Raw genomic sequence first — 15,011 nt, forward strand, 5'->3', positions numbered from 1 at the left:
GCTACCGACCTCACTGTATGAGCCGCGCTCTCATTCGTATGATTCGCTAATCTTCTGTTATTAATATCTCAAAATTTATCTTTAATTGCAAAATGATATAATACCTTTTTAGTTTAATTTAACGTGATCTACCTGCAAGAGAGCGATTGAACAACTTACGTGAAACACCTTGTATAATAGGTTTTGCACTCGACTTTTATTTACTGATAAATATGAATTTTTATTTAGGACAAAGGACTTCTTAATGCATATAACATACTGTTAAGGCTTGAATACGCAGAGTTGTAATACTGAGAAATACGTTTATTATATAAAACTGAGAAATACACTTTTACGTAATGATCCCGCCAAGAGCGAACGAACGAATCTAACGATATAAAAGAAAGGGGGCCAACCTCCGTAATAACCGCGAAAACTTTACGCGCTGCCAACTTAAACATAAAGTCCATTGTTATATTTTGCGCCCACTACTTAACACATACATTATTGGGCAGAAGCAAATTCTTTTTTATTTAGAGAACGAAGCTTTCAAGTTCACTGGAAATTAAATATTTAAATATTTATAATAGGTGACTAATGATATTATTAATATTTTAAGGGTTTACAGTTGTTTGTCTTTACATGATTTAGATGCAGTACTCTTACATAAATAATTATACAGTATCTTCATTACAAAGAATACAGCTGACAATGTTACGATCAAACTAAGGGCTAGAATCGCATAAATATCGATCAAGTTCTTCTCCATCCAACTCTGAGATCTGACCGGCGATGCTAAGCCATTTGGATTGCGAACGGCATATTCGATGTTCCAAATCGCTAGATCTAACGGTGGCAGTGCACGATCTCGATATTCATTGGACAACCGTTTCATATTTTCCATGTAACTGCAGGAGAGATATTGCATTATTAATAACGTAAGATACAAATTTGAAATAGAATTGAATTAAATATGAAACATGAAACGAATACAACAAAAGAGTAAATAAAACTAAAATTTTAAATCTCGCTCTGTCAATGATATATCCTGTATATTTTAATTTATATAATTATTTTATAAAAATGTTATTGTATATATTGTTGTATAAATGTCATTGTATATATTGTTTTCTTAATATTTATATGATAATAATAATAAATTTTAATTTCTTAATAAAAGAAAATGTACGTAAAGACGAATAAAATATTGGGTTGGCCAAAAAGTAATTGCGTTTTTTTCCAATAGATGGACATACATGTCTTGAAATGTAACTAACTTCATTCTAAACCGCAAATTCATTATGTAGGTTAACAACTCACAGTTCAAGCTTGTTTTAGAAAAAGAAAGTACACGATTTCGTTAACAATTGTTTGTTTGCCGTCGATTTCAAAATGGAAACTCAAAAAGAACATTTTCGTCATATTTTGTTTTATTACTTCCGAAAAGGGAAAAACGCTGTGTAAGCTCATAAAAAGTTATGTGATGTATATGGCGAAGATGCTTTAAAACTGCGGCAGTGTCAAAATTGGTTTTACTAAATTTCGATCTGGAGATTTTAATGTGAAAGATGCACCACGCTCAGGAAGGCCAATCGAAATTGATGATGACAAAATAAAGGCACCGATCGATTCCAATCGGCGTTTAACGACACGAGAGATTGCTGAGAATCTTAACATATCGAAATCGAGTGTTGAAAACCATTTAAAACAACTTGGATACATTAGTAAGCTCGATATTTGGGTACCACATGAGCTCAAAGAAATTCATCTCACTAAGCGTATTGACATCTGCGATTCCCTTTTGAAACGTGAGGAAAATGATCCATTTTTGAAACGTATGATAACAGGCGACGAAAAATCGATCGTCTACAACAACGTCAAACGAAAAAGATCGTGGAGCAAGCGTGATGAACCTGCTCAAAGCACTTGAAAAGCAGATATTCACCAAAGAAAGATTATGCTGTCAGTCTGGTGGGACTTTAAAGGTATTGTGTATTTTGAGCTGCTTGCAAGGAATCAAACCATTAATTCAGACGTATACTGTCGTCAACTGGATAAATTAAATGATGCCATCAAACAGAAACGTCGAGAATTGGTGAATCGCAAAGGTGTTGTGTTTCACCATGATAACGCTAGACCACGTACAAGTTTGGTCACTCGTGAAAAATTCTTGCAGCTTGGATGGGATGTGTTACCACATCCACCATATTCGCCAGACCTGGCACCATCAGATTACCATTTGTTTCGTTCTTTGCAAAACGCCTTGAATGGTAAAACCTTTACTGCTGATGAGGATATCAAATCGTTCTTGGAATTGTTTTTTGCTGAAAAAGATAAGAACTTTTTTGAGCGCGGAATCATGAAGTTGCCTGAAAAATGGCAAAAGATAATCAAACAAAATAGACAATATATTGTTTAATAAAGTTTTTGTTTCCCATGAAAAATTCGCCTTTTATTTATATAAAAAAACGCAATTACTTTTTGGCCAACCCAATATAATATATGTATAATATAGTAGATACAAACGATATTCAAATGTTATACCTCTTATTGTAAACTATCTCTTTAAGTGCATTTAATACAGATTGCGTTGATAATGCTTCGAAATCCAAGCGTAAACCTGCACCTTTGGCTATTAGATTCTCCACATTGTATTTTTGATCCAAGAAGAAAGGCATCCCGATCACTGGTACCCCTCTCCAAATGGCTTCCTGCGTGCTGAGAAGACCACCATGCGTCCAAATTGCTATTACATTTTTATGACCTAAACAAAGAATGTATCACATAGTAATAAACTACAAATCTTTTAATTTCATTTAATTTAAAGTTTTTAACTTAACAACTTATTATAAAGCCAAAGTTTGACACTAATCGAAACATTTTTTTGTTACGTGGATTTTTTTGTTAAATGGATTTTCTTATTATATTAATTAGATCGGTACATAAGTTCTTGCCGATGGATCGATAAATGGATCGCTTCAAAATATGACTCCTTTTTTCGACGTGGTATTTGCATTATGCCGGAAAAATAGGAAAAAGTCATTAAAAAAGTCATAAAAATGGAAAAATGGAAAATAATTTGATTTATTTGTTGTGTATCGCACGCGTGTTTGCTTCATTCCAATAAAGAAAAATCGACAAGAACTTATGCACCGACCTAATAATAGATCTTTTAATTTCCCAACTGATCGAAAAACATACTCAAAACATCGTTTTGAGGAAGCCATTTAACGGTCATCACGTTGTCTGACATTTTAACTGGTGCATCAATATCTAGTTTCCAAAGTATTCGTTGCTTTAGTTTCGTCAGAGCCAACACGACGACCTTCAGTTTATCTACTCCGACGTGTTTCCAATCTACATTTGTTCCTAACGATATTATAATGGCTCCGTTCGCTGCTCCATCAAGGAATTCACATATGCTCTGCGCAAGATAACATGAAAGAATATATTTCAATATATGTATATGAAGAGATTTATGTTATATGTATATCAGAGTATAATCAATTGTAATTCATTAATTCAAAAAGACAAAATAAGTTATATCTAAACAAGAAGTCAACGTATTTCCTTAAATTCAATTTAGTCTAATCATTTATTTATTAACTAGATGGCGCTTGTTCCTCGCGCGCTTCGCGCGCTTGGTATGGAATAAAGAACGTATTTTGTTATGACGCGCACATTTTTAGAAGCTGCAAGACGATTGCACATAGCCTATGTTACTCAGGAAGATCTAAGCTATCCACCAGTGAAAGATTTTTTCAAATCAGTTTAGTAGTTTCTGAGATTACCCTGAACAATGGAACAAACTTTACCTCTTTATATATTAGGTTGTTCATTAAGTTCTGCGGTTTTCTTGATAGATAGCGTTTGTCCATTGAAAAAGATAGCATGCATCGCCTGAACCGCGGATTGCCGAATACTCCGTGACAGGTTAGACAACGCTTGACATTTCGCCAGAGTCTTTGTTGTGTTTTGACGTGTTGTGTGTACGCGCTATTCATTGAAAATGGAGGATCAAAAGGTGCATTTTCGGCACATTTTGCTATTTTTCTTCCGCAAAGGAGTAAAAGCGACGGACGCACAACGTGAGATATATGGCGTGTACGGGGACTCGGCCATAAGCGCTGACACTTGTCAGCGTTGGTTTGCGCGCTTTCGTTCCGGAGATGTGAACGTCTCCGATGCTGCTCGCTCCGGTCGTCCATCCACCACTGACGACGACCAAATCGTGGCCGCAAGCAAAGCAGACCGACACCTGACGACGCGGGAGATCGCGGAGCGCTTCGACATCGCCCATACAACGGTTGCACAGCGATTAAAACGGCTTGGGATGTCGAAAAAAGTAGATGTTTGGGTCCCTCACGAGCTCACCGAAAAGAACATTTTGGACTGCGTCATGATCTGTGAATCCCTGCTGAAATGGAACTCGCTGGAGGCCTTTCTCAAACGGGTGGTCACGGGAGATGAAAAATGGGTGGTATATAACAACATTCGACGCAAGCGGTCATGGTGCGGTCCGGGTGAGTCGTCACAATCGGTTGCCAAAGCGGATTTGCATCCGAAGAAAGTAATGCTGAGTGTGTGGTGGGATTGGCGAGGCGTCCTGTACTTCGAGCTGCTTCCGCGCGGTCAGACCATCGACGCCGAGAAGCATTGCGCTCAGTTAGAAAAATTGAAGCAGGCAGTGGCGGAGAAGCGGCCGGAATTGGCGAACAGGAAGGGCGTTGTTTTCCACCACGACAACGCCAAACCACACACTGCTTTGGTGACCAAGAAGAAGTTGAAGTGCTTTGGCTGGGAAGTCATGCAGCACCCACCGTACTCCCCAGACCTTGCGCCGTCGGATTGCCATCTGTTCCGGTCACTCCAAAACAATCTCGACGGGCAGCACTTTAATTCAGCGGACGATATTCAAACGTACTTGAAGGACTTTTTCGCGCAGAAGTCGCGCGACTTCTACAAACGCGGCATTATGTCCCTTCCAGAACGTTGGCAGAAGGTGGTCGATCAAGATGGACAATACATTCTAGATTGAATAATTGTGTAAGTACAATAGATTTATGTTTTAATTTAGGGCAAAAAAACCGCAGAACTTAATGAACAACCTAATATTAGTATAGATAAACAAAATTTTTTAGCTTTCCTTAAGATGCTCTGCTGATATTCTCGCTAATATTTTTATATTCTTAAGGAAAGTATTTGTTTTACTTAATTTATGTTACGTATCGTAGCAACTTGCATTTATCTCAATGGCCGACTGCACTTGAGCGTGCATCCCACCAATCTCTATGGCATTTGGCGGCAACGGAATCCCATTGTCAAATGTGGAATGACTATTGACCAGAATGATGTTAATGCTTTTCTCTATTTCATGTAAAGGCCTGATCTTATGGCCTACGTATTGCTCAGCAAGCCGCTGAGAAGCAGGCAAATAATAATAATGTCTGAGAAAATCGTCTGCAATGTAATAAAGAACATTCAATGTCCTTTGCCAGATATTCACGGGTCTCGCAATAGCTGCATTCATGTAGGATCGAACATTTGGATAATTCGGACCGCCGATATAATCCTTCAGCCAAGGTACAGTACCCAACGGGATAAAGCCCACTACAGGTTTGCCTTTAGCAACCTGCAAATATAACATATATTAGGTATCGCAGATGTCGATTTTCTTTTACAAGCCTAAAAAAAATGCTACTTATCTCGATAATAAGATATGTAGTTTTAATGTAGTTTTAATAATAAGAGCTTTTTCATGAGAGAAGTTTTGACAAAATTATTATAAAATATCATTTTTTGTTAAATTTATGATTTAACATTTATTTTGGCAATTAATAAAACATGAAAAGAATATCTTACGAGAGAAAGAGAGAGAAGTTTAATTTTATATTGAAAAAATCTTCATGGATTAATGGGAGAAATGAATTAGAAAATCTTTTTTTTCTACTTATACAAATTTTAAAGTTGATCAACCTTTCTGTACAATACAGAAGCAAAAACATTACAAGTTTCTGTGTTGTATTATTTTTATAATCTGCTAAAATCCGCTAAATCTTTTCTTTACATGCACACGCCAACGTACACGCACGCACGCACGCACACATTATCACATTTATCAAATTATCACTTACAATTATTATTAATTAGCTATTAGACGCCGCCTACATTTTCTATAGTTGAATGTCGCTCTAATTTCTCCCGTACGTTTCATTTGCTTTTAATTCGGAATGAAACGATATTGAAATCGGTGAAAACTAGACCTATCGTCTCATCGTTTGTTTGATATCACAGTGTCGAAATAATTAACAGAAGATTGTGAACTACACTTATGTAACGCTGAGGTAATCATCTCTAAACAGACACGAGTAATAATACAAGATGTTAATAAAACTGTGACTTATATGCACATGTCCGCGCATATATTAATTATATATATTTTATTTACCTCCCATAATCCATACAGGCATTGATGGAATGAAACATCCTGCACTATGACGTCAAATTCATTGCTTCTGACTATTTCCAAAAGTTCTCTTGCGGCTTTACTCTGGATTATTTTTTCACACGTAGTAATGCTCCAGAAATACGTAAAGTATGTCATGTAAAATGCATTGTAATTCATCCATGTAACTGGATCGTGAGTATCAGACTCGCGTAACTCTTTCATTACATCATCGAAAACCTGAGATCAATAAATTACCATTGAGCAACAGGAACATTGAAGCACGAACGAAGCAACATTTTCGAAGGCGTTAAATCTTGGAAAAGATTTCTAATAAAAACTATTACGATAATTTTCTTACTTTGCGTGCTGAATATAAACAATTTTATAATAACACGTTCGCAGCCAGCGATTCTGACGCGACAGTCTTATAATTAACTATAGATGCTGCCTACAATTTCTATAGCTGAATGTCGCGTAAAATTTCCAAAAGTCTATAGCTAAACGCTGCATGGGAGTGAATATAAAAAATATTGCCGACGACGTAATTCTATTAGTTTCCAGCTAAAGATTTTAAAATGACGTAGAACTACGTCACCGGCTGTCAGTGTGTTAATAATTCTTTTGATTTTTACTTACGGCGTATGTCAAATTTTCTGCCAAATCATCCTTGATGTTGGTCTCACAGATGCTCACTACATGTACACGATGACCCTTTTGCAGCAGCCCTTTTATCAAAGGTATCGTCCAAACGTGGTGACTGATCGTCGTGATGGATTGTACCAGTAAAATTGACAGTGAAGCTGTCGACGCAGTCGCAAGTCCTACTAAAATACACAGAAGCAACAAGCGTCTTGACATCGTTACGGCAAAGTGGAGAACAACCAAGTCTCTCTTCTACCTTCCCGCAATTACGCTTGAGAGCATAATACGTAACTGTTGGCTGTCAGTTATAAGGATCAATCTTGAGATAAATGTAAATATTATGTGGCGGCGATAGCAAAAAGCAGCGAGTAATTTATTACACATGTTTCTCTAGTGTACGATGCTAAGGATGACTAAATTTGCATGATAAGATAAAGTTATAATAAACTTGTGATAGCCACGTGTTTCCGACGTTATATATGTATGCGAGAATACTGTTACTTGAATTATATATTTATAGCAATTACACATATAAATAAAATAAAAATCTATACAGAGAACGTGTGTGTGTGTGTGTGTGTGTGTGTGCTTGAAATTTAAATTACAAAACTCACAAAGAGATATATTTATATTCATACAAAGTTTTGTATAAAAAGAAATTCCATTATACAATATAAATGTTTTATTTAGTACAACTGCCATAGACCAAAAGCGCTTTCGTTATTAATAGTTAGGTACAATTAGCACGAATTGTACGAACAATATATAAATATGCATTATAAATTATCCCTCTCGACATTTGTATTATCACTCTACTATCATTATGATATTCATATTTAGATACAGATTCCATCTTATCAAATTAATGATAAGAAAAGAAGCCACTACTTATACACATAAATTGCTTACCAATTTCGTTCACCTAAAGTAATAATGTGAATAACATTAATAATACTCTTAACAATTTACATTTGTTTGTCTTTACGTGCTTTAGATGGAGTGCTTTTGCAAAAATAATTATACAGCATTTTCAGTACAGAAAGCAAATAACAACTTTACGACAAGAGCAAGAAATAAAATTGCATAGACATCGATCAGATTTTTCTCCATCCAGCTTTGGGATCTAATTGGCGATGCTAAATTTCCATTCGGATTGCGAACGACGTATTCAATACTCCAAATCACTAGATCCAACGGTGGTAATGAACGATCTCGATATTCATTGGACAATTGTTTCATATTTTCCGTATAACTGCAAAAGAGATATTGTATTACTCATAATATCAAGAGACACGGTAGTGTCTCGCGCCAAGTATACGCGCAGCGAGACTGTACCGTGACTCTTTTACGCGAAGCGACGCTTTCGCAGACACTCAGATTATTAGATCTCAATAACCGCTGAACGGATCAACTTCTAAGTAGGCTCAATGGATAGCTTGGGGTCGAATTATATAATAAAAGTGTTTTTATTTTTCTTGTACGTGCCCTACGAGCGGAGATATGGCGATGCAAAGTCTAAAATTGGAAAATTTCATTCAAGAAACGTCGTCGTCGTCGTTTGTACAGTTCGTTCTTTTTCGTCGAGATGGCAGCAGCTCCGTTTATACCGACCGGCGGAGATGCTGTTGGTATATTCTTATACAATACAGGTCTTATTTTAATATTTTTACTATATAGGATATCTCACTCTATCCTGTTTTTATTATACAAGGTGTCGACTTTTGATTATAATATATTGAGTGTTCTATTTTAATTGATCAACCCGAAAAACTTGTAGTTATGATTCTAAAAAAATTTGACGCGATAATTTAAACTTTATTTATTCTGATGATTAATTATAATATACTGGGTGTCCACTTTTTATTATAATATATAGGGTGTCCGATTATAATTGACCAAACCGAAAAACTTGTATCTCTGTTTCGAGAAAAATTTGTCACGATAAAGTAAACGTTATTTATTCCGATGATTAACGTGTGAAAATAAAATCTGCTAAGCTATTAATTCGCTTTCCTCTTTTACCTACCTCATCACTCAATTATATTATAACTTACAGGTCTCATTTTAAAACATAGGGTATCTCACACTATCTTATCAAGAGACACGGTAGTGTCTCGCGCCAAGTATACGCGCAACGAGACCGCACCGTGACTCTTTTACGCGAAGCGACGCTTTCGCAGACACTCAGTTTATTAGATCTCAATAACCACTGAACGGATCAACTTCTAAGTAGGTTCAATGGATAGCTTGGGGTCGAATTATTTATATTTATATTTATTTATTAAACGAAATAAAAAACGACGGGGTAAACTCTTTTTTCTTGCATATATTGACTTCTGTGCATAAATATACTTAATACAATTTTATATTTTATAAACATGTAAGTTAATACTTTTAAAAACCGTGACTGACAGGACTATGGCTTTCATCTTCTCATATAATATAAAAAAGAATAACATACTTCACACTACAAAATGTGTGAAATCACAACAAAATTACCTTTTTAAAAAAAGGTACAAAAAAGCGCCAAGTATACGCGCCTGAAGTTCTTTCAAAAAAGGACTCTACAAAACTAATGATATGAACAAATTGCGCCAACTCCAATGGGTATTTATGCATAATAATGACAGGAAATGTCATCATCTTACAGTTACTGTTATGTGGTAGTTTCTTTAATTAAAAAATATTAAACCAAGTAATACGTACCTTTATATTCTCATTCAATGATCCTATTCCAATCCAAGCGATAGTAGTTCTAATTGTCTTTAAATATTATTATTTTATAGTATTTTTCAAAAAAATTTATGAAATCCTCAAATTGCGCCAATTGCAAAGAGGATGTATTACCTCGAAAATTAATTATTGTACAACAATTTAAAAAAAACCAAGTGGTAGTATCTTACCAATTACAAAGAGAATATATGTATACAGGGTGTTTCACACAAGGGTAAAAACCTTTCGCCCACAGGTAGATAACGTCAGATCGTATTAAAATGTCCTAAACCATTTTGCGATCTGCGCAATAGTTAACGAGTTATTAAGTATTAAAAATCGCGGTATTAGTCCGGCCTACCGGCGAGTCAGTGCGCGCAAGCCAGAGCGGGGCGGGGTAGGCGGGAATAATAGGATGAGCCGCTCGCGCGAGTCGCGGCGCGACGCGATAGCGGGTATCGGATTACAGCAGCAAGCGAGACAACGCGTGGAAAATAATTGTTACATATTTCTTTTTGTGATGTACACGCAAGTTTTATTTATTAATATTAATAATGTTAATTAATATGGTTATTAATTAATATTATTAATATTATTAATATTTTGGTTATCTCGATTCCGAATACACGTTGAACGCGCCCGCTCTCGCTGAGATATACCGGTCGAATGAATTTCCACTTGTTTGCTCGCCAGTCTCGACTTCTGTGTCCTCCTGGAAATCTCTCGAAGACTTCAAAATCTTCCCGAGAGAAAACCTTTCGCTCTCCTATCCATTCCGCGGGCTACGCTTAACTGTCTCTAAACTTTGACTCGCGGTTTTAAATATGGCGTGCATGTGCATCGGCGCAATCCGTATAGCAAAATTCAACTTTTACTTGATTTTAATAAATTACGACGGTTGTCTGTAACGGCTTCCTCTATTATTGTTTTCTCGCTTTCCGTCTCGCGCGTTGTCTACCTTCTTCAGTTGTTGTCTCTGTACCCGTATGTACGCGTATGTATATGTGTGTGTATATGTGTATCACGATACGTTGGGTCGCGTCTTTCTAATTTCTGGGTCTGCGGCGATGCAATCGCCACAATATTAATAAATAAAACTTGTGTGTACATCACAAAAAGAAATACGTAACAACACTTTCTCGGCAACTCGCGCGCGTGAATGAGATGATAAGAAATTATTGTATGATTACTAATTATTTACCATATTGATTAATATTATTCACCATAGTATTATTTAATATTTTCGTGCTATCTTTTCCACACCACTTTGCAGTAGATAGCATGGTGCGTTTTTTTTAAGTGGTTTCCCCAATAGGCCTAATCCACTCTAACTAATTAATGTAAGAATTGTTCGAAGTGCCGTCCTCCTTCTCGTACACAGATTTCGGCTCTTCGAGTAATATTGCGCGTCTCACGGTGCGCCATGTCCGGCGTGATGGTATCAAAGGCCGCAACAATAGCTTCACGAACTTCTTGTTCCGTACCATCACGCCGGTCCTCTATCGCAGTTTTAATGTACCCCCATACAAAATAATCGAGTACATTTAAATCAGGCGACCGTGCCGGCCAGATGATTGGGCCACCTCGACCCATCCACCTGTCCGGAAAACGCGCGTCTAAAAGATTCCGTACTTGCCTGCTAAAATGTGCAGGAGCTCCATCGTGTTGAAAAATCAACTCCGCCCGTACGTCGAGAGGGACATCTTCAAGAAGAGCTGGAAGTTGATTTGCGAGGAACTCTGCGTATAATTGCCCGGTTAGCCTGGGCGGAAGGAAGTACGGACCGATCTGAGAATTATCAAGAAACGTTAGTAGATAAGTGCGGAAGAAAATTAGCCGAAATACAAGGTGCACTCACCACTTGATCTCCAATCATGCCGGCCCAAACATTTATGGCCCAACGGCGCTGAAATGCGCCTTGTCGAACAGCGTGCGGATTTTCTTCTTCTCAACGTACGAAGTTGTGAGAGTTAAACACCCCGTTCGGTGTGAAGGTGGCCTCGTCCGTCCACAGGATGCGGTCGGGGAAAGAAATATTCCGCCGACACTGCGCGAGGAACCCTACATGCATTTTATTGAGAATTAACACGAATGCACAACAAATACTGTAAATGTTAAATAAGAGTAATGAAAATACCTTCACAGAAGAAGATGCGCGGTTGTGCATCTCCGGGAAGAAGTTGCTGCACACGTTGATAGTGGTAAGGTCTTAGACCACTACGCCGTAATGTACGATGCACCAAACTGTTGGAAATTCCAAGTGCACCAGCAACGCGACGCACGCTGTTTCTGGGATTTCGTTCGAATTCCCGTAAAATCCGTTCTTCTGTACGAACGTCGTGACGCATTACTGCACCGGGTCGTACGCGATTTGGAACGACGGATCCGGTTTCCCGTAATCGCTGGATACAGCGCGTAAGTGTTACGTACGACGGATGTACACGGTCAGGAAATCTTTCCGCGTAAAGACGTACCGCGGCATTTCCGTTTTCACCCACCATCCCATACGTTATCACCATATCGGTGTATTCTCTCGCGGAGAACTGGGCCATCATGCAATAATCGTTAGACATTTTTCGATGTATCAATAGAAAAGTTTGTTGTAGTTAAAAAATTGAACCGCAGGTACGGAATGTCTTTCTTCCTGCACTGGCGGCTTTTGTCGACTGTTTGCGATCGTCAATTGTTTATGTCGCCGTTCTCGTCTTCGACGCTTACACTGCAGTGCACGATTTGATTCCGTACGAGACAAATCGAGCTATTGTTGCATGATGGCCCAGTTCTCCGCGAGAGAATACACCGATATGGTGATAACGTATGGGATGGTGGGTGAAAACGGAAATGCCGCGGTACGTCTTTACGCGGAAAGATTTCCTGACCGTGTACATCCGTCGTACGTAACACTTACGCGCTGTATCCAGCGATTACGGGAAACCGGATCCGTCGTTCCAAATCGCGTACGACCCGGTGCAGTAATGCGTCACGACGTTCGTACAGAAGAACGGATTTTACGGGAATTCGAACGAAATCCCAGAAACAGCGTGCGTCGCGTTGCTGGTGCACTTGGAATTTCCAACAGTTTGGTGCATCGTACATTACGGCGTAGTGGTCTAAGACCTTACCACTATCAACGTGTGCAGCAACTTCTTCCCGGAGATGCACAACCGCGCATCTTCTTCTGTGAAGGTATTTTCATTACTCTTATTTAACATTTACAGTATTTGTTGTGCATTCGTGTTAATTCTCAATAAAATGCATGTAGGGTTCCTCGCGCAGTGTCGGCGGAATATTTCTTTCCCCGACCGCATCCTGTGGACGGACGAGGCCACCTTCACACCGAACGGGGTGTTTAACTCTCACAACTTCGTACGTTGAGAAGAAGAAAATCCGCACGCTGTTCGACAAGGCGCATTTCAGCGCCGTTGGGCCATAAATGTTTGGGCCGGCATGATTGGAGATCAAGTGGTGAGTGCACCTTGTATTTCGGCTAATTTTCTTCCGCACTTATCTACTAACGTTTCTTGATAATTCTCAGATCGGTCCGTACTTCCTTCCGCCCAGGCTAACCGGGCAATTATACGCAGAGTTCCTCGCAAATCAACTTCCAGCTCTTCTTGAAGATGTCCCTCTCGACGTACGGGCGGAGTTGATTTTTCAACACGATGGAGCTCCTGCACATTTTAGCAGGCAAGTACGGAATCTTTTAGACGCGCGTTTTCCGGACAGGTGGATGGGTCGAGGTGGCCCAATCATCTGGCCGGCACGGTCGCCTGATTTAAATGTACTCGATTATTTTGTATGGGGGTACATTAAAACTGCGATAGAGGACCGGCGTGATGGTACGGAACAAGAAGTTCGTGAAGCTATTGTTGCGGCCTTTGATACCATCACGCCGGACATGGCGCACCGTGAGACGCGCAATATTACTCGAAGAGCCGAAATCTGTGTACGAGAAGGAGGACGGCACTTCGAACAATTCTTACATTAATTAGTTAGAGTGGATTAGGCCTATTGGGGAAACCACTTAAAAAAAACGCACCATGCTATCTACTGCAAAGTGGTGTGGAAAAGATAGCACGAAAATATTAAATAATACTATGGTGAATAATATTAATCAATATGGTAAATAATTAGTAATCATACAATAATTTCTTATCATCTCATTCACGCGCGCGAGTTGCCGAGAAAGTGTTGTTACGTATTTCTTTTTGTGATGTACACACAAGTTTTATTTATTAATATTGTGGCGATTGCATCGCCGCAGACCCAGAAATTAGAAAGACGCGACCCAACGTATCGTGATACACATATACACACACATATACATACGCGTACATACGGGTACAGAGACAACAACTGAAGAAGGTAGACAACGCGCGAGACGGAAAGCGAGAAAACAATAATAGAGGAAGCCGTTACAGACAACCGTCGTAATTTATTAAAATCAAGTAAAAGTTGAATTTTGCTATACGGATTGCGCCGATGCACATGCACGCCATATTTAAAACCGCGAGTCAAAGTTTAGAGACAGTTAAGCGTAGCCCGCGGAATGGATAGGAGAGCGAAAGGTTTTCTCTCGGGAAGATTTTGAAGTCTTCGAGAGATTTCCAGGAGGACACAGAAGTCGAGACTGGCGAGCAAACAAGTGGAAATTCATTCGACCGGTATATCTCAGCGAGAGCGGGCGCGTTCAACGTGTATTCGGAATCGAGATAACCAAAATATTAATAATATTAATAATATTAATTAATAACCATATTAATTAACATTATTAATATTAATAAATAAAACTTGCGTGTACATCACAAAAAGAAATATGTAACAATTATTTTCCACGCGTTGTCTCGCTTGCTGCTGTAATCCGATACCCGCTATCGCGTCGCGCCGCGACTCGCGCGAGCGGCTCATCCTATTATTCCCGCCTACCCCGCCCCGCTCTGGCTTGCGCGCACTGACTCGCCGGTAGGCCGGACTAATACCGCGATTTTTAATACTTAATAACTCGTTAACTATTGCGCAGATCGCAAAATGGTTTAGGACATTTTAATACGATCTGACGTTATCTACCTGTGGGCGAAAGGTTTTTACCCTTGTGTGAAACACCCTGTATACATATATTCTCTTTGTAATTGGTAAGATACTACCACTTGGTTTTTTTTAAATTGTTGTACAATATCAATTTGACATCACTTTGACATTTTTACTGGGTCACATTATAATAATTTATACA

At 38.6% G+C, this 15,011-nt stretch overlaps 1 protein-coding gene and 2 pseudogenes across 1 annotated transcript; 1 reads left to right on the forward strand and 2 right to left on the reverse strand.

Moving 5' to 3' along the window:
- Window positions 1-284: 284 nt before the first annotated feature.
- Window positions 285-7,577, reverse strand: LOC105280234 (UDP-glucuronosyltransferase 2B19). The gene is made up of 6 exons (XM_011340573.3): window positions 7,064-7,577; window positions 6,428-6,664; window positions 5,222-5,611; window positions 3,181-3,403; window positions 2,524-2,743; window positions 285-887 (listed from the first exon to the last, which is right to left on the reverse strand). The coding sequence occupies exons 1-6, from the start codon at window positions 7,283-7,285 to the stop codon at window positions 602-604; spliced, it is 1,578 nt and encodes a 525-aa protein (XP_011338875.2). The 5' UTR covers window positions 7,286-7,577; the 3' UTR covers window positions 285-601.
- Window positions 7,578-10,971: 3,394 nt separating this feature from the next.
- LOC113563612 lies at window positions 10,972-11,974 on the reverse strand (annotated as a pseudogene).
- Window positions 11,975-12,920: 946 nt separating this feature from the next.
- Window positions 12,921-13,911, forward strand: LOC113563613 (annotated as a pseudogene).
- Window positions 13,912-15,011: the final 1,100 nt, after the last annotated feature.

This window comes from Ooceraea biroi, chromosome 2 (assembly GCF_003672135.1).
Source record: "Ooceraea biroi isolate clonal line C1 chromosome 2, Obir_v5.4, whole genome shotgun sequence".
NCBI lineage: Eukaryota > Metazoa > Arthropoda > Insecta > Hymenoptera > Formicidae > Ooceraea > Ooceraea biroi.

Coding starts and splice junctions, on each gene's coding strand:
- LOC105280234 (XM_011340573.3), bottom strand. CDS start 7,285: ATGTCAAGACGCTTGTTGCTTCTGTGTATTTTAGTAGGACTTGCGACT. Junction 3,404..5,221: donor AGTCGGCCATTGAGATAAAT/GCAAGTTGCTAC, acceptor TATCTTGCGCAG/AGCATATGTGAATTCCTTGA. Junction 888..2,523: donor GAGATAGTTTACAATAAGAG/GTATAACATTTG, acceptor TCTCTCCTGCAG/TTACATGGAAAATATGAAAC.